This window comes from Sarcophilus harrisii, chromosome 3, assembly GCF_902635505.1.
Source record: "Sarcophilus harrisii chromosome 3, mSarHar1.11, whole genome shotgun sequence".
NCBI lineage: Eukaryota > Metazoa > Chordata > Mammalia > Dasyuromorphia > Dasyuridae > Sarcophilus > Sarcophilus harrisii.
The window spans coordinates 6143474-6163204 of NC_045428.1; the positions used below are offsets into that span (position 1 = coordinate 6143474).

The 19731-nt window shown below is 46.8% G+C and overlaps 1 protein-coding gene across 2 annotated transcripts in view; it reads right to left on the minus strand.

Moving 5' to 3' along the window:
- The window catches only part of CLDN16 (claudin 16), a 97517-nt gene that overhangs the window by 17902 nt on the left and 59884 nt on the right, over nucleotides 1–19731 (minus strand). The window contains exon 2 of one of the 2 annotated variants that reach the window (XM_031957427.1): nucleotides 16918–17000. In XM_031957427.1, coding sequence (XP_031813287.1) covers nucleotides 16918–16944 — 27 coding nt within the window. In that variant the 5' untranslated portion in view covers nucleotides 16945–17000. Of the gene's footprint in view, nucleotides 1–9166; nucleotides 11633–16917; nucleotides 17001–19731 lie in introns of those variants that run through there. The other variant, XM_031957426.1, reaches the window with a different exon arrangement.

The window sequence follows — 19731 nt, forward strand, 5'->3', positions numbered from 1 at the left end:
GTGGGAATCCTGGCGAAGGATAGGTCAAGAAAAGCACAACAGCATGTGACGTGCCTAGGATGATATTTGGCTAGCCCCTGGTCTGTGAGCTCTGCCCATCTATGGTCACGGGGTGCTCATTCCCAAGTCTATTGGATGAAATGGGTTAAAAGGGACACTGCCATCGAGACAGAGCCACGGGGATAAGCTAGGGACTGGGTTTGGGCCTTTCTTTGTATCCTCAGCATGTACGGTGCTTGCCACAGTCTCAATAAATATCTGGTGACCAGCTCAACCTGCATCGTGTTGTTGTTATTATTCTGGTTTGGTCATTGCTGTTATGCCTGGTGGTCCAGGACTCTATTTGGGGTTCTCTTAGCAGAGATAATGGAGTGAGTTGCCATTCCATGTCCAGTCCATTTAACAGATGAGGGACTGAGGTAAACGGGGCTAAATGACTTGCTAATAAATAATGTTTTCAAAGTTTAACTGTTGAATGCTCTGTACAAACCCTGGGTCTTGCTGGAAACCAAATGCTTGAAAGGAAGAGCTACTTGCCTGACTGTCCATGACTCCATTTGGGATTTTTCTTAGTAGAGATAATGGAGTGAGTTGCCATTCCATGTCCAGTCCATTTAACAGATGAGGGACTGAGGCAAACGGGGCTAAATCACTTGCTAGTAAATAATGTCTGCATTACAAACTAGGAGCCAGTCTTCATGGTTTAAACTCTTGAATGTTCTGCATAGTCACTAGGTCTTGATAAAAAACCAGAAACTTGAGTGGAAGAGCCAGTTGAGGGCATTCTGACCCAAGGAACCAGAAGAGTTGCCGAGTCAATCAGCATTTATTAAGCACTTACTAGATACTTGGCAAAAGCATCCAATACTTACTCTGCAGTGGAAAAAACACCAAAAATCTAACAAGAGAAATGAAGCTTGTGCACTATAGCAAAACAGAGCAGTTCTGGATGGCCAAGGCTCATCTCAGTTTTGAAATGTGTGATCTCAACACTTAATTCCCCAGTACTCAAGGATATGGCCACATTTAGTCATTAGGGATGGAAGGAACCTAGATTAAGGTCAAGCAATCAACACTTTAAAAGTACCTTACTATGTTGGGGCAGCTGGGTGGCACAGTGGATGGAGCACTAGCCCTGAAGTCAGGAGGCCCTGAGTTCAAATCTGTTCTCAAACACTTCTTACTTCCTGGCTGTGGGACCCTGGGCAAGTCACTTAATCCCAATTGCCTCAAGGAACAAAAATACTTACTATGTACCAGGCACAGGATTTAGTGAAAAAAAAAATGTAGTTATCTCTGCCAGTAAGAGCTAGCATTGTTTGGTTTAAGCTGCAGAGGCAGCTGGGTGGTTAAAAGATTATGATGCTGAACTTGGTCTAATGTCGATATTAGCTCTTTAAAAGTTTTCCAGTGAGCCCCAGGAGCTGCGGCCCTAAGCCTCCCCACTGGGTAAGTCCATTCTCCTCCCGTGCTCCTTCTGACAAGCTGGGGTGAGGCTCATGGGGAGGGAGATCAGGGTCGGTGCAGGGGGGAGTCAGTGCAGGGGATGCTGTTCCACTCCACCTGCTCCCACCCCCCGCACCTCTTCCTGTATGAGGTAGGTTCTGTGTAAGTGGCCCCCAAGTCCCAGCAGGCACGCCGAGCCCGGCTGAAAGAATGTCAGGCCGGCCTGCAGCAGGCCCAGGTGCGGCCATTGTCCAGGCTATTGATCATTTACCCGCAATGAGCATACTTAGACCGGCAATGAGCTCATTAGAGGCCAAAGGGAGCCCATTCCGTTAGGCATTAACGCCAGGGGCACCGCCGGCCACTGACTCTGGTATTCGGCCTCATTGGGTACGTGAGAACAGGGGCCGTAATTAAGCCGGGCCCTGTTAATGGGCCACTTAGGAGAGACACCCTCAAAGGTGCCTTTGTGCAGGGAAGACAAGGTGAAAAGCCCCTATCATGTTCAGGGAATGTGGAGCCTCTGGAGGGGGAGGGAGGCTGCCCGTGTCAGTGTCCGCCGAGATATTGGGGTTGGAGAAGGAGCCTTTGGGGGAGGAAAAGAATAATGGACCTCTTCAAAGTTGGGGTGCTCTACGACTAGGGCGCACGTTTTCAAGGCAACCTCCTTGGAGGGGGAGTCCTCAGATGACCAAGCAATATTTCCAGTTTGCCGTGTGAACACCAGCCCCTACTGGGTCCCAGTATTGATCAGGGGACCTGACACGGGCCCAAGTTCATCCCCATCCACCCTAGGGCCGGGCTGTCTGCTTCCTGGAGAGGAGGCGAATGACCTCCCTGGCAGGGAAGTGGGGAGCTCTTCACTTTGTCAGGGACAGTGATCCCTTTGGCAATCAAGTGAAGCCCTCGTCTTCGAATGCACGGAAATGTTAGGGAGGAAATGATATTGAAGTAAAGGCGTCCAAATATTTTAAGAATAAATTCACAGGGCAGCTAGTGGGGCAGTGGATAGAGCCCCAGCCCTGAAGTCAGGAGGACCTGAGTTCAAATCTGTTCTCGGACACTTAATACTTCCTGGCTGTGTGACCCAGGGCAAGTCACTTAATCCCAATGGCCTCAGCAAAAAAAATAATAACAACAAAGAATAAATTTACAGATTTCCTAAAATCTCTCACAGCGGATCCCAGGTTAAAAACACATTCATGAGAATGACTCGGTCCTCTCGTAACTGCCTGCCACGACAGAGAGGCTCCTCTCCAGTCAGCCTGAGTTGGTTCCCCTAACAGGGAAGGCAGACTCTGAGGTAGAAGGGGCCTGGAAGGCCCTTGTCTAGTCCAATCAGTGAGAAACATAAAGGTTTCAGCCCACTCCGGGGTAGCAGGGACGGGGGGGACCCAGAGAGCCAGTGGCTGCCACTGCCCAGAGCAACAGGGCAAAAGTCAGCCCCCAGTGAGCTCTGGAAACCCTCCCCAAACTAGTATCTTTCCAAAGTAATCAAACATTTCCTCCAACACACACACACACACACACACACACACACACACACACACTTACCACACACATACACACACTCACACACACACTCACACACACTCACACACATAAACACACTCACACACACTCATTACATACACACACACTCACACTCACACACTCACTACATACACACACTCACCACACACATACACACACTTACATACACACACACTCACACTCACACACTCACTACATACACACACTCACTCACCACACACATACACACACTCACACACACACACACACTCACACTCACACACACAAACACACACACACTCATTACATACACACCCACTCACACTCACACACTCACTACATACACACACTCACTCACCACACACATACACACACACACATACACTCACACACATGGATGCCTTCTCTCTGTCTTGTTCACACACAGCTGGATCATCCCCAAAGCCTTCGCCTTGACCGTCCCCCAAGCCTGGAATCCATCCCTCTCTTAACTCCAGCTCCCAGAGTCCCCCTTTCCTTTCAGACACAGACCTGTCCTCAGCTTGTGCACGAATCCCTCACTGAGCCTCCTCCCAAGCTACCGGGACTAGAATTCTGCTACAAATCTGCATGTATCCAGTCACCAGTTAGACATGTATCTGCACAAACATGGATAGAATTACTTTGTATATAGAATAATGCACACAGCACAGAGTCCACAAGCTCGACCCCCTCCCCATTTGAAGGTGAGCCCAGTGGGCGTAAAGTTTGCTTTTGCTTTGTTTTGTTTTCCCTCCTTATACTTATATCCCGGCTCCCTGACATGATCTTAATCAGAAGCTGTGGGTGATTAATGTATTAATGGATGCTCAATAAATATTTGAGTGGCCAATCATCTGGAGAAATGAATATTCTCTACTGGAAGGTACTGTCCAGCCTCATCTCTATTAGTGGACATACTAATGTGTCAGGGACATCTTCTGAGCCTCAAGATACATCAAGGTGACCCTGGGGAGTGGAAGGCTGCCCTCAGGTAGTAGATAGCCTGTGATAGGCTGGAAGCTCTCGCTCAGGGATCATCCCATGAGTCTCTTCCCCCATTGACCATACAGGGCTGATTTCTGGTCCAAGTCCTTCTAGCAGGGATCCCAAGCTCGGTCGTTGGAGGAGACTCCCCCAGGACTGAGTTCCACACCAGATCCTTCAAGAATGGAAGCTCAGTCTTCAATTGGTCTTGAACAAGTGGTTGAATCCTTGGGAGTTCATTGTGGACATGATGGGGCCAACATGACTATTTTTGTTGGGTGTCTGAAGTTCAAAGACCTTGATGACCTCTCCCCCTCCCCGACCTTGTCCAGTCTTCTTGCATCTATGCATGTCCTCACCCCCACAGACTCGCAACCCCCTGACACCGCCCCCCTTGCTCTCATTCTCCAAACAAGTCCATCCACCTCCTGACCCCTGGTGTTTTCCAAGCCTGGAAGGTGCTTCCTCTTTGTCTCTGGTTTCCTTCAAGAGTCTCAACTAACATCCCGCTGCATACAGAAGCTTTTTCTGCCCCTCCCCTAATTCTGACCCCACCACTATCTCCAGCACATCCTGTTTGTACATCTTGTTTCTTCACAAATGTTTATGTGTTATCTCGTCCAGTAGACAGAACTTCTCAATAGCAAGAACCTCAGCATACAGATAACAGACTCCAACTACTTCAGAGAAGCCTGAGAGGAGAGACCAGGATGAATGCAGAGATAAAGTGGGGCCCTGCTTCTCAGAGAAGAGATGCCTGGGAGGAAACGGGCCCCAAAGTCATTGTCATTGGGTCAGAGGAACACTCCTAATCCAGATTGGAAGCTGGAGGGAGCCTCCGAGACCAGCCAGCCCAACTCCTTTATTCCTTTATTATTATAAAATTAAACCCACCGAAGAGCAGGAAGGTCAACACTGGAACCCAGATTTGCCCCTTCCAAAGCCAGAATTCCTTCTGCTCTATCTGCCAAGGGGCACAAGAGAGCGAGCGCCAGGCTTGAGGTATGAATACGAGAGTTTAGTCTCAAACATTTACTAACTCTATGAACCTGAGCAAGTTATTTAACTTTTGCTTCAGTTTCCTCATCTATAAAATGGTACAATAAAAACACCTCCATCAAATGAGATAAAGATTATAAAATGATTAGCACCATTACATAAATGAGTATCAGTACACAAGTACCACATGGTGAGATTAGGAGGAGGGTACTGCCCTCTATAACAGGAGAGATGGGGGAGAGGTCAGAAAGAAAGAGAATGAGTGGTTTGGGACATATTGAGTTCAAGATGTTTACAGGACATCCAGCTTGATTTTCCCAAAAGGAACTTGGAGATTTGAGACTGGAGATCAGCAGAGAAGTTGGGACAACAGAGGTTGATTTGAGAATCATCATCAGATAAAGGTGGGAATATATTTGGAAGAACTGCACATGTTAAATCTATGTGGGTTACTTGCTGTCTAAGGGAGGGAAGAAGTAGGAAATGAGGGAGAAAAATTTGAAACACAAGGTTTTCAAATGGCGAATCATGAAAACTCTCTTTGCATATATTTTGAAAAATCAAAGGCTGTTATTTTTTTAAAAAGAGACAAACATCGTTAGAGAAATGGTCATTATATGGAAAGAAGTTTGGAGGAATGGCACATGTTTAACCTATATTGGATTACTTGCTGTTTGGGGGGGTAAGGGAGAAAAATTTGGAAAACAAAGTTTGCGAAGGTCAATGTTAAAAACTATCTTTGTATGTATTTGGAAAAAAATACTATGAAAATAAAAAATAATAAAATTTTAAAAATTAAAAAAAATGGTCATTAAATCCATGGGAGGTGATGAGACCACAGAGTGAATTAGTATAGAGGCAGAAGAGAAGAGGCCCCACAACAGATGTCCAAGGAGCACTTATGGTTACAGAGAGTGATCTGGACGAGTGATCTAGCAAAGGAGACTGAGAAGGACTAACATCAATGGGCCGCAGGACGGTGGGGTCCCAAAAACCTAGAAAAAAGAGAGTTAGAAGGAGGAGATCCAAGAGCCTCCTGAGCAGAGCAAAGAGCGTTCCAGAACGGGCCCTGGCTGACCAGAAATCAAAGGGAGGACTGAGCTACAGGCTTGGCCATGGCCCTTTGCAACTGCCTGGCTCACTCAGAGAAGGGGCGTCCAGTGCCGCCATCAGCACTCTGTGAAGGGGCAACTGAAGAAATTCCTAGAGGAAGAGGGAGTCCCAGACTTCTGTGACCTCCCGCTACAGAGAAAGAAACTTCCCAGGTTGGATTCCTTCTCCTGCTCCTTGGTTCTACCCACATCATGACCATGGACGGAACCTTGGAAATTCTCACAAATCTCTTTGGCCAAAGAGAGCAAGAACTCATCCCAAAGATGTGAACCAGACTGTGGATTACGTCTGGGCTGATTATGTGCTATGTCTCCCTTAAGTTTGTCTTTGTATTGTTTCCCAACACTTAGCATAGTATCTGACATGTCGTTGGTGTTAATAAATGTGTATTGAATTAGATTATAGAGGTAGGTAGGTTGATGGGTAGATAGATGGACAGATGAATATGGATAGACAAAAAGATAAAGAGGTAGTTAGGTAGAAATGGAAGAAAAGGTAGAAAGAAAGATCTCGACAGATGAATAGATATAAATAAAGAGAAGGGCAGATAGAGGTTAGAAATGGATGAATGGGTGTGTATATAAATGAATAGACAGATATTGAGAGATTAAAAACAACAGATTATAGAGATTTACGCAGCAAAAATTAGATGGAAATATTATAATTGATAGATTTTATCAGTTAGACAAAAGAAAGATGGACACAGAAAGATGGAACTAAGACTGGGTTTGGAGGGAAGAAAGGTCTAGGTTCCTATGTCCCCTCGCTTCTTCCTACCTGGGTGACCATGAAATCGGCTTCCCCAGAGTCTGAGTTCTTCCTCCTCAAAGTGGCCGTAATTGAAGGAACCGCCTTCAATTCAGGGACCCGGTGGGATCTCCAGGTGGACAGGGCTTTGTAAAACCTGAAGTTCCCATGATTCTTTTAAACATCATTCACTGTTGTGGGTCTCCTTGTCACTTAATATTCCACAACATTACCATCAGTTCTGTTTTTCCCAGAGTTTTACCCAACAGTCTCTGGCTGGCCCAGTGAAAGCAGCAGCTCAACCAGTTTAAGCTGAACTGGATCCAGAGTCGTTGAGAAACTAATTAAAAGGGAGACCTGGTGTTCTCCACATTGGCAGGCTCCCTTCCCTCACCTCTCCTTTTTTGGGCTGAAGAAGCACTTTGAGGAGCTGAGCTCCCCAGCCTTTCATCCCCAAGAAGCAAGGGCCCCTTCTTCCTGAGGTTCCAGCTAAAAGGAAAAGGAGCTCAGCCGTGCTACCTTTGAAAATAAGTTCTGTTCCTTGGAATTCAGGTTCAAGGGCATCCATGGCCAGCTGAGAATCCTGGCTAAAATTGTGACTGGCTCCAATCCAGCCTTACCAGCATAACGCCCCCTTGTCTGATCTCTTTTTATCTGGGGATCAAGAATATTGACAGAGCCCCAAAAGCAGCAAACTGGCAACTCCCAGCCTCTAGATCTTAAAACAGCTTTGAAATGTGGGGCAAAAGAGAGGAGGGAAAGATGGGGGCAAGGAGGTGTGTGTGTGTGTGTGTGTGTGTGTGTGTGTGTGTGTATGTGTGAGTGTGAGTGTGTGTAAGTGTATGTATGTGATTGTGTGTGTGTGTGATTGTGTGTGAGTGTGTGTGTATGTGTGTGTGTGATTGTGTGTATGTGAGTGAGTGAATGTGTGTGATTGTGTGTGTGTGAGTGTATGAGAGTGTGTGTATATGAATTGCACAGTGGTGCCTTTTTTAAAGCTCCAAAAGCAGCTTTAATAATATATACATGGATGTATATGTGCGTATATGCATGTACACACATATGATATGTGTGATTTTTTTTATAGTTGATGAGGAAGTTGAAAGCATTTTCTCTCTATTCTCTTCTACTTCCACTTTACAAAGCCAGGAAAATAAAGCTGCTCCCTTGTGGACACTTGTATTCATCCCAGGGATGAGAAGAGATCCTTGACAAGGGGACATGGTCCTGTGCCAAGTGGCCTGGGCTTGAGCCGCTCATTAGGGCTGCTGATGGAGCTGCTGCTCCCACCCTGGGATTAGCCATATCCCGGTCTGGCGGCCATTCCCGGAGAGTGGGGGCTCTCTGACTCACCTCTCTCCATTTCTATGGCAACAGAGAGGCTAAGTCTGCTTCCCCAGAGAGACATGACCAAAATGAGCCTTGGATGTGGCCCTAATGATCTTGGGGGGAGGTAGAGATCTGCTGCCAGGAATGGCTTCTTAAGACAGGGCAGAAAGCAGAATTTGGAGTCAAAGGTCCTGCGATCCAAACCCTGACCTTCGGCTCATTTTCCCTATGACCTCCAACAAACACTTTTGGCTCTCTAGCCTCGGCTTTCTCATTTATAAAATCAAGGGATGGGGCTAACACTCTTTGGCATTTTTATTTATTCTTGGCTCCCCTATTAGAATTTAAGCCCTTTTGGGAAGGAAAGTTCTTTTTCTGGAGACCCAGAACCTGGTTTGGGTGGGACTCTGGGAGATGCTCAATCAAAACTTGCTGCTTAATTTCCCAGGTCTTCCTGCTTCCAATCTCTGAGTCCCTGGTTCGAATCCCAGCCCACCTTGCATGGTCTGTGTGACCTTGGGTCCAGGACCCTGACAAGCATATGGATGGATGGGAAGGAAGTAGCCAAATGAAGCTCTCCTCCCTCCTTCTGCATAGGATCAACTTTCCTGGGGGACCAGGAGAGCCCGCAGAGCTCCTGGGCTCTAATTTCTTCTCTCAAAGCTGGAGTAGCAGAGCCTTTGCCCGTAATCACACAAGTAGTGCTTAGTTTGGGGGTTCAAACCCAAATCATCTGCTTCTGGGGCTTTTTATACACCACCAGCCTGCCTTTTTTAACCCGCTGCCTCCAGGATTCCCATATCCTGGCACCTTTCTGTGGCTTGGGTGGTGGGGGACACCTGGATTGGGAGTTTACATTTGGGGCCCCGGCTCTCCCAGCTAGGGTCAGTACTGCCCGTGAGAGGAGAGCTGGATCCCCCAGGGAAGCAGAAGTAGGTGGGAGCCCGTATGGTGTCTATGCCAACTAGAAAAAGGGAAAAAGGGGATGGCCAGGGAGGACCCTCCATCTTCTTACCTCCAGGGAATCGTCAGCATTCACCATCCAGCAGTCGGTCCAGGTGGCCACGATCAAAAACCCAGCGGAGAAAAACGCCAAGCAGCACGCCACGTACTGGAGAAGGTCCCTCATCCTGCCCGCCGAGCGGTCGGTCACTCCGGGCAGCAGGGCAGCATGAGCGAAACCCCTCGGACCCGGGACCCAGCCGCCCCCACGCCTGCCAGAGTGGCCTGACTCAGCCGGTGCCCAGAAGTGGACCTGTCAGGCTTTTCCCATTGCAGCCTTTGGAACCAACCTTCAAATTGCAGCCAGAAAAAATCCCATACCCTCCTTAGCCACCGAATGGGTCAGAAAGGTCATTATCCTGAGCAGCCACCAGCCAATCAGGAGGCAGAAGGCCAGATCAGGAGCCAGTTAGGTCTTGGGCAGGATCGGGAAGGACCTTCGGTGGTCCCCGGTGCCCGGGCTGGAAGCGAAGGCACCCATGGGGTGATGGTCTCCAGAAAGAAGATGGAGGGAAAGAAATCCACACCCAGCCTGAACAGTGTAAGCTGATCTCTCCGGGGCCTCAGGGAAAAGGGACTGGAACCCTCCCCTGCTGGACGAGAGCTCCACACTTGGCTGGGCACAATTTTATTATTGGGACTATTTTAATATTCACTCAGTACTTAAGACATCCGGGTCTCTGATGAAATAGCACTGAACAGACCTTTGCCCAGAGGCCTTTGCATTCCAAGTGAGGGGGCAGGCAGGATGGTGGACTGGGCCGGCCCAGCTCCCAGGGGGAGGAAGGGGCTGTCCTGGAGGCGCGAGAAGGAAAGCAGGGATTTAAGGGAGCAGAGAACAAGAGGGAGTCCGGAGTTAAGCCTGTAATAGCTACTGTTTCTGTAGCATTTTAGTATTTGCCAAGGCTGTTACATACATTCTCCATTTTGTCCCTCATCATGATGCTCCGAGAGAGATGCTATTTCTCCTCATATTGCAGAGGAAGAAAACAGACTGAGAGAATGTAAGTGACTTGGACAAGGTACAAAACTAATAAGGTATCTGAGGCAGGACTAGAACTCAGGGCTTTCAGATCCCAGGTCCAATATTTTTTCAAAGAGTTTGCCAAGTTGAGGAAAATAAGAGTGGCTTGTTTGAAGAAATAGTAAGTTACGTGTGTGTGTATTTATTTATATAATTCATAATATTATATTATGTAATTATAATAAATATATATATATATTTATCAGTTTTGTAGAGCACTCCCTTCTATCATCATTGTACAATCAGGAAGCTTGAACTTAGGGAGTTCTAGTAACTTGTCTGGGATCACAGAGCTAAAATTGGTCTAAATGCAGTATTCAAATCAACAAGCACTTATTATGCACTTACTACATTACTGTTAAGCAAAGGGCTCCAAGGAAAGGCAAAAGACAGCCCCTGTTCTCCAAGAGCAGCCAGTCTGATGGGAGACAACACACAAACATCCACATTCAGATACCTCAGGTTACATTAGAGATAATGAGCACACAAGCGAGCAAGAAATCAGGGAGAGCTTCCTGGACAGGGTGGGATTTTAGCTGAGCCATAGAGGAAGCAAGGGAAGATGGGAGGTGGATATGAGGTATGGGCTGGGGGTAGGCAGGCAGTGAAAATGTCTTCAGCTGGAGCTGGTGTGTGCCCTTCAAGGACCACTGAGGAGGCTGGGATCACTGAATCCCAGAATTAAATGGGGGAGGGAGGAATGAAAGTACAAAAGAGTGGAAAAGAGACCACCTGCTCCCCAGGTAGTGAGCCCCACATCTTCTGTCTCAGATCACATCCTGCTTCCAGCTGCTTCAGGTGTTTACTTCTATGACGGCCTTTTAACAACCCTGGACTGCTTGGAGTATCCCCGGTTTTTTACATGTGGACTCCCTCACTGAAACAGGAGCTCCGAGAGGACATAGTCTGTCTGTTCCTTTCTTTGTTTTTGCATTGTTTTATTTTATTTTTCGTTGTTTGCTTTTTTTTTTCTGATCACAATTACTGAAACAATCATCTGACAAATGCTTTTTTTTTTAATGCTTCATCCATTTTATCCCCCACCCATCCTATCAACCGGTAGCCAGCCATTCATTCTTTACACTGGCCCATGCTGATCACAATCCACAATCCTCTGGGCATTCTCTCTGGCTCTCCCCCAAGCAATGCTCTCCCTCTTCATCTCCATCCCTGACTTCTCTGGCTTCCTTCAAATCTCAGCTCAAAAACCCACCTTCTTTCTGGAGCCTTCCCCGGTCCCTAATCTCAGTGTTCTTCCTTGGAAATTATCTCTGATGTGTCCTATAGAGACCCTGCTTGCATGGAGTCTCCCGCTCAGACTGAGAACTTTTTGAGGGGAGTTACTATCTTTGTCTTTCTTGGGATCCCCAGTGCTTTGGCCAGTGCCTGATGTGATTCAGTCACTTCAGTCTTCTCTGAACCTTTGTGATCCAATTTGAGGTTTTCTTGGTAAAAATGCTAGAGCGGTTTGCCATTTCCCTCTTCAGCTCATTTTACTGATGAGGAAACCGAGGCAATCAAGAAGCTGACACATGCAAGTAGAAGGGGAGGAAGGTGCCTATACACAAAATTATAGAAAGCTGTTTCAGAAGAAGGATGAGCAATGGCCACTGCATATGAAGAGAACAAGCATTTTAGCGAGTTCCGAAGCGTGAAGAAGAGGAGAGAATAACAAATTGAGAATAGGGTTTCCAAACCCGAGGGTGGGGTGGGGGAAGGAAGAAAACAGAAGCAGGGAATCATACCAGAGTGCTCAGAAAGTATGAGCTTCTCCAGAAGGCTCCTGGTTCTTGGAACGTGGAAATCAGGGTACGGAATGTAAAGTTGGGTAATCCCTGCACTTAATGGAGGCTGAGCAGCCAACTTCCAGAAGGCCATGGCCCTGAATGGGGAAAAAAAGTGTTTTTCTTACGTCCTTGTCTGCCAACCGGTGAGGAAGAGACAGATTCTTGCTGGTTCATGTAGTTCTAACTGGGGTTCAGTGAAAAGGCACTGACCAGGAAACCCAGTGCCTTCCTCTTGGTTCCAACTCTCCCATCTGTTTCAAAGCTGGTCATAGGGACAAGAAGTATGGCTCAGAACCAGGTGTCAGCCCTCCCTCTCCATGAAACTAGGGCTCTATTCTTTGCCTCTTCATCTTTGTTCTCTCTCCCAGTTAGATGAAGATCAGAGACAGATCCGAGCAGGTCAAAATGGCGAGCCACCAATCTTTGACAATGAGAGGATCCAGTTCAGTTCCAATTGATCAGAGTTGAGCAGAACCAGCTACACCCAGCGAAAGAACCCTGGGAAATGAGTGTGGACCACAACCTAGCATTTACACTCTTTCTGTTGTTATTTGCTTGCATTTTTGTTTCTCTTCTCAAGTTAGAAGTTCCCTTCTTTCTAAATCCATTTTTTCTTGTGCAACAAGATAACTGCATAGATATGTACACATATATTGTATTTAATATATACTTTAACATGTTTAACATGTATGGGACTGCCTGCCATCTAGAGATGGGGGTGGGGGGAAGGAGGGGGAAAACTGGAATAGAAGTGTTTGTAAGGGTCAATATTGAAAAATTATCCATGCACATGTTCTGTTAATAAAAAGCTATAATAATAATTTAAAAAATGGTGAGTCACCAGAGGTCTGGGACACAGAGGGATCCACAAAAATGAACCAAAATCAGGACCAAAATTCTGAGTGAGCTGCCAGCCTGGAAACAGCAGAGGTTCATTGATTTTTCAGCTATGGCACCTTTGGAGTGGATTTGTTTGATTGGGCGAGTGTTTTGTTCAAATCGCATTAAGTATAGCCAAGTTCTCCCCTGGGAGAGAGTGCCCTCAAGTGTTGGGGGGAAGTGTGGGAACTTCGGTTCTTGCTTTAACTTCAAATAAATAGCCCCTTTGTGAATGCTAATTTATTCTGATTGGTTTAATGGAAATGAGACTGTAGTCACCGGTGAGGAAGGGAGCGGGAGAGATATAATGGAATAAAGACTGGATCCTATAACATTAGAGAAAGATAATCCCAACTGAACACCTTCCAGGTCTACAGCCTCCCTATGGAATAAATAGAAGTTATGACCACAATGATATGATCAGGGCCTCTCCCCATTGGTCAAGAGCTCATAGCTCATCCAGCTCATTCCTCCATAAAAGAGAAATCCCTTCCTCACTATCCCCCAGAATCCCTGGTCAGAGACCTCGGAGAAAGCCATGGTATCCCAAGGCAGCGTAGTCCACCTTGAGGAAGCTCCACTTATCAAGAAGGCTTGATGGGGATTGAAATCGAACCAAAATTGGTTCCCAGCAATTTTGTTACTTATAGATCTGCCTCAGCATCAAGAAAAACAAGCCTAAGTTTTCTCCCAAGTAGCAACCCCTCCAACATCTGAAGACACCTGGGAAAGACTCCTTTAACCTTCTTTTCCAAGGCAAGTCACTTCTTCCTCCAACCATCCTTGCTACAAGACAGCCAAGTTCCCTCCATTCAGCCTCTGCTTGCTGACCCCCAGGGAGGGGGCCCCAAAGCAGCCTCCTCCCCTCCTGGAGAGCTGGGAGTCAGGGAGTATTTCCTGACATGCAGCAGAGGGCTGCACACTCTGTTCCCTCCAGCAGAACAGAACATATTTCATTGTCTGCGCTAAGATCCCTTTCACAACTGGGAGGCACTTATCGTGATCTCAGCCTCCTCCCCCGCCTTCCTCTTCTCAGTCTCCCCTTCTCCAGGCTGAGCCTTCCCAGTGCAGCCATCCCCACATTCCCCTCTTGCACATCATCTTCTCTGGGGAATGGCTCTGGTTTTTCCCACCACTCTTCAGCTGTCTTCCCCGAATAGAAAGGGGGCACGCCATTCTCAGCCCACACTTTTGGGGCGATTGCCACAGACAATAATGGCGACCGTTGCTCAACGACTGGGCCCCGGGAGTCGGAGGGCCAGCCGACGATGACCTGGGGCAGGACTTTTGGTGGGGACTGTCCGCCGCTCTGGATCGTACCAGAATCTCCTCTAAGTCATAGCCCTCACTGGTCTCAAGGCCTCCTGGCCCGCGCCCACGATGAACCAACATTTTTAAGATTGCTCCAGTTTTCGGGACCCCAGCAAGGCCCTCCCTCCATCGCCATGAAGCTTGGACAGGAGAAGGCAAAGTTCCTGGCCCTGGTCATCATCCCTGGGGCCTGCAGGTGGCAGCAACTGCATATCATGCCCTCCACTGGCAACTGCTGAAGAGCAGGCAAAGTTCCGTTTTGTGCCAGGAACAGTGCCGAGGGCTGGGACACAAACGTGAAGCATCCCTGGTCCCAGGAGCTGGATATAATGGGGGCACGACCCATGAACAGCTCCGTGGGGACAAACAAGCCAGGAATGACTGAGGCCGATCCACAGGGGGAACGCACTGGGATTAATCCTGTAGGAGGTGGGATTTTAGCTGAGATTTAGAGGAAGCTGGAGGAGGCAGGAGGCAGAGATGGAGGGAGAAAGGAAACAGGGATTCATGGAGCTCCTGCTATGTGCCAGGCAGTGGGCTCAGAGCTTTACTGAGGTTATCTTGTGTCACCCTCCCCACAGCCCTGGGCAGTGAAGGCTGTTCTTGTCCCCAATTTGTAGTGAGGAAACTGGGGGTTATGAAGGGTATTAACAGCTAATGAGTGACTGAGGTCAAATTAGAACTTGGGGCCTCCTGCCTCCTGCCCAGTACTCCATCCACTGTGCGACCAGTTCAGGATTTGGGGATTTCCCTTCTTACAGAGCCCTTCAGTCTGCTCTGTGTTGTGCAGAAAGTGTGGGAGAGAGAAGGGGGATTAGGTGACCACCAAGCTGAAGGTCTGCAGAGCCGTTGTGCTGCCTCATGGAGAACCCGCCAGGAAACAGAAGCGTTTCCATTCCAGTTGATCACTTGGCGGATAATGTACCACATCGAGGTCCTCTTTCTCCCAGTAAATTATCAAGCACTCCCCTCTCCTGCCCAGAGCACAATCCCCTATGGGCGGGCCACATGGTTCAAGACCAATAGCAATATATTTGCTTCAAAGCCTGTTTTATGTAGCGCTCATCCAGGGCGAGGTGGTCAGAAGAAGCCATACTTGGACACCCTGAAAGTGTCCCTGAAGATCTTTGATTGCACAATATGAGAGACCCTGACCCAGGAGCCCCAGCACGGAGTGTTCTCATCAGAGTAGGGGCTGGGCTCTGTGAGCAACACAGAATGGAAGCGCTCAGAAGAAACTCGAGATGTGCAGAGGTGGAGAATCCTCCCCAAAGCTCACAGGGACTATTTGTGTCTGACCCGGGGCAAAGCATTCCGAGCTCTTCTTGGTCCGGTCAGCCACAGCTGGACACACCGGACCTTGACTCTAACGCAGTGACGCCATTTTGGTCTCAGAGCATAAAGGACAAGAACCACAGAGTTTGCTTGAACCTAGTTTTTTACACATCGGTTTGCCCCCTTTTGACGAGGTCTTTGCCTTTCTTTGCACAGTGGCTTTGATTAGCATAGGAATCTCCCGATAGGGTTTTTTGACTTATGTAATATGTTCTTCCCATTCTCATAAAACAACCCTTCCAGGACCAAGTGGATACTGGCTCACGGCCTCTTTCCCATAGGCACTAGTGGCTCCGCCCAAGAGGATGCCATTTGTCATCAGTCTGGAAAAGAAAATCCCATTGCCCTGTAATTAGTCCTGGTCGGAGACCTGCCTACATGTGCACCTGACTCACCTCTTCCTGACTCAGTGGTATTCGGATGAGTGTGGGATGGTAGAAGTTAATATGAAGGCATTAACTCTCCAATATTCCCTGTAACTTGGTCTCCTGGGAGTCAGCAGCACCTGCTTTCCTGTCCTGGTCCTATCATTGTGTAACCTTGATGCCTTTTGTGCTGTGCCTCGGTTTCCTCAGTTATAAAAGGGAGGGGCTGTGTGAGGGAATTTCAAACTTTGAGTAGAGGCCATCAACAGCTTCAATGGTTACTGTTTTGATGACATCGTCCAGCTTTCCCTCCTTGGACATTGTTGTCACTGCCCACAGAATTCCCAGGAGGGGAATCACTGACCAGGGAAAAACTTGCTGCTTCATACTTTAGATAGCTCTAGATCTTAGGAAGTTTTCCCTCAAATCCAACCTAGATTTGTATCTTTCCATCCCTCCCCATTTCTCATGCTGATCTCTGGGGCCAAGTGGAACACTTATGTCCAGTCACTTTTCCTCGCCACAGGCCTTCAAAACCACTAGGATGGCTCTCGGGCCTTAGTCTTCTCGAGTCTTTTCACCAAAAGGAGTCAAACCTTGTGACCTTTTTCACCAGATCCTCAAACACTTGAAGCTCAAAACCTTTTACCATCTTGGCTAATTTCCCTTGAGGATCTCCAGCTTCCAGAGATATTTCTTCAAATATGGTACCCACAATCCCACACGATACCTGAGATACGATCTGGCCACAGGAGAACTGTTACCTCCTTCTTCCCAAAAGCTCTGCCTCTTTCAGTCTGCTTAAAAATCACATCAGCATATTCTGGCTGCTATAAGATGTCTCTGACTCATTTGCAGGCAATCAAAATTAATAATGATTTATTTAAGAACTCACGACGCACCAGGCACAGAATTAGGAATACAAATATAACAAATGAAACAATCCCGCATTCACAGGCTTTCGATTATAACAGGGGAGAGAAGGGCATATTTAAGGAAATTGAGAATCAATATAAAAAATAAATGCAAATATATATAAAAGAGGTAAAAGGAATTCACTCACAATTGGAGTTATCGAGAAGAGCTTCATGGAGGAGGTAGTGCCTGATGGTGGGGCTGTGGAGCTCTTGGTACACTCCAGTTCTTCTGAGGAAAAAAATTGCACTATCTTTAGAGAATTATCAAACTTTGGATACCCTTTGACCCAGCTATAGATACTAGGCCTATAGGTAAAAATCAAGGGAAAAATAATTTTAATATATAGGTAAAAAAAAAAAAACAATGGACCTTTTCCTGATAGCCCAAAATTGGAAATTAAAGGATACCCTCTTATGGGAATAGATAAATAAATTATGATAAATTAATATAATGGAGAAATGATAAAATGAATAGAATCAGCCAAAAGTAGAACAATTTTATTAACTGATGGAGTATAAAAAGCAGAGTGAGGAGAACAACTTATATAATTGTCAACAACATTATAAAGGAAACTAACTTTGAAAGCCTTTAGGGCTCTGAGCAATGCAATGAAAAGGCTTAAGTCCAAAAGGAAGATAATATACACTTTGAGCCAGAGAGATGATGAGCAGAAAGTGCAAAAAGAGACTGAAAGAGACCCAAAGAGACACCATGAGACCCCTTCTTTGGAATATGGGACAAGATGGGAACTTGTTTTACCAAATTATGTACTGAGGATATTTTTTTTTTGCTTGGTGGGGGGATTTCCATTTTGTTGTGATTATTATTCCTATGATCACCATCGTCATCATCATCATCATTATCATCATCATCTCAATTGCAGCTTGAAATAAAGGGAGGGGATTAACAAAAGGGAAAAAAATCTTTTAAAAGATGGTTGTCTATGATCTGAGACTTTAAATATAAGAGAGACTGTGTGCTGTGGACTTAAGGAGGGAGCCTGGAAGGATGTGGATGCCTTCAGCTAAATGGGGAAGATCGGAAGAGAGGGGCATTGGGAAATGGGTGGCAGCCATCACCAGTTGTGTTCTGGGCATCGTGATGTCTCTGGAGTTTAGTTTGAAGTGTCCACCAGGCAGTTGGTAATACAGGAGTGAAGTTTAGGGGACAGATTGGGGCTAGCCCTGTACACCTGTGTGTCATCCTCATAAAGATTACAATGAAACCCAGGCGAGCTTGTGAGATCACTGAGAGAGAGAGAGAGGACAGAAAGAGGAGAGCCTCCCACAGAGCCTTGGGAAATATCCATATTTAGGAGGTCTGGTGGGAATGGTAAACCAACAAGGGAGGGAGAGAAATGCTCAGCCAGTTAGGGGGAGAACCAAGACTGCAGAGTGTCGTGGCAGCCGAAGGAGAGGACAGTGGCCAGAGGACAAAAAGGGAAGAGATGTCAAAGAGAAGGAGAACCAAGGAAGGGGATTAAATAGAAGGCTGCTTGGGACAGTTGAAAGATAAATGGAGTTGGCCACAAAGGATGGCCCTTCAAAACCTAGCTCTACCGTTATTGCCTTTGTGACTGAGGGCAAATGACTTCATCTCTCTGAGCTTCCATCTCCTCATCTGAAAAATGAGGGGGTGGGGCCAGATGACCTGGAAGACTCCAAATCCATGATCCAATGAGTCAGCCACTAGGAGGTCATTGGTTTTCTGAGAAAAAAACAGTTTCAGTCAACTAGTAGTGTCAAAACTCACTACTTAAGGGAAAAGGGACAAATACATTTAATGTGTAACATCCATGCATATATGGAGGGAGGGAGAGGAGAAAGAGGAAGAAAGAGAGAGAGAAGATAAAAAGGGAAAGAGGGAGAGAGAGAAAAAGAGAGAAACAGAGAAACACAGAGACAGAAAGAGAGACATAGAGATAAAGAGACACAGACAGAGAGCTGGAGAGACAGAGAGACACACAGAAAGAGACAGAGGCAGAGACAGAGAGAGATGGAGAAAGAGAGAGAGACAGGGACAGAGAGAGACAGAGACAGAGAGAGAGGGAGGGAGGAAGGAGGAGGAGAAGGAGAAGGAATAAGAAGAGGAGGAGGAGGAAGAGAAGAATGGAGGGAAAGACAGAGACACAGAAAGAGACAGAGACAGAGACAGAGACAGAGAAACACAGAGACAGAGAAACAAAGAGATACAGAGACAGAAAGATGGAGAGACAGAGAGAATGAACAAACAGAGATAAGCAAAGCCTTCCAGACCACCCAGCCAATGAACTCTTAGAAATGTGCCGCAGAGACAAAAGGGCTCAGGAGTGGACCAGGTAAGATGTAGGGGTCTGCAAGAACCAGGTGATTGCCGGGGCAATCTCTGGGCAGATCTGAGCCCATCTCTAGATGGGAATTTCTCCTGAAATGCAAGATCCCTCCCTCATCCCCCAAATTGGCTGGAAATGACAAAATCAAGAAACTTCTTGGTTCTTCCATGGCATGTGCCTCGTTGACACATTCTCCCTCCCTCATCATGCAATCCATGCTCAGAAACAGGGGAAAACTCCTCCTCTGGGGACGAAAAGTTGTAGTAATTAGCTCATTAAGTATGAGCAGTTACCATTCATCCACTTCTTGTTTGGGGTGATTTTTTTCATTTTATCAGTTCAGTGACTCAATATCTTGGGTTGTACAGCTAACTCGCTCATCTGATGGGACCTTTCTCTAAGTTCTTGTCCCTACATGGAAATGCAACTCTCTAGGTGCTCACAGTACTCAGGGCTATCTTGACTGTGAGACTAGTGCTCTATCCATTGTACTACCGGCTGCCTCCCAACCCGGTAGAGTCAAGTTAGGAGAATAGCACTGGCTCCAGAAGCTTTCTAATTAAAATTTTCAGGAAAAATTTGGATAATTTTTGTACACACACATACACACACACACACACACACACACACACACACTCCTTTTGCTAA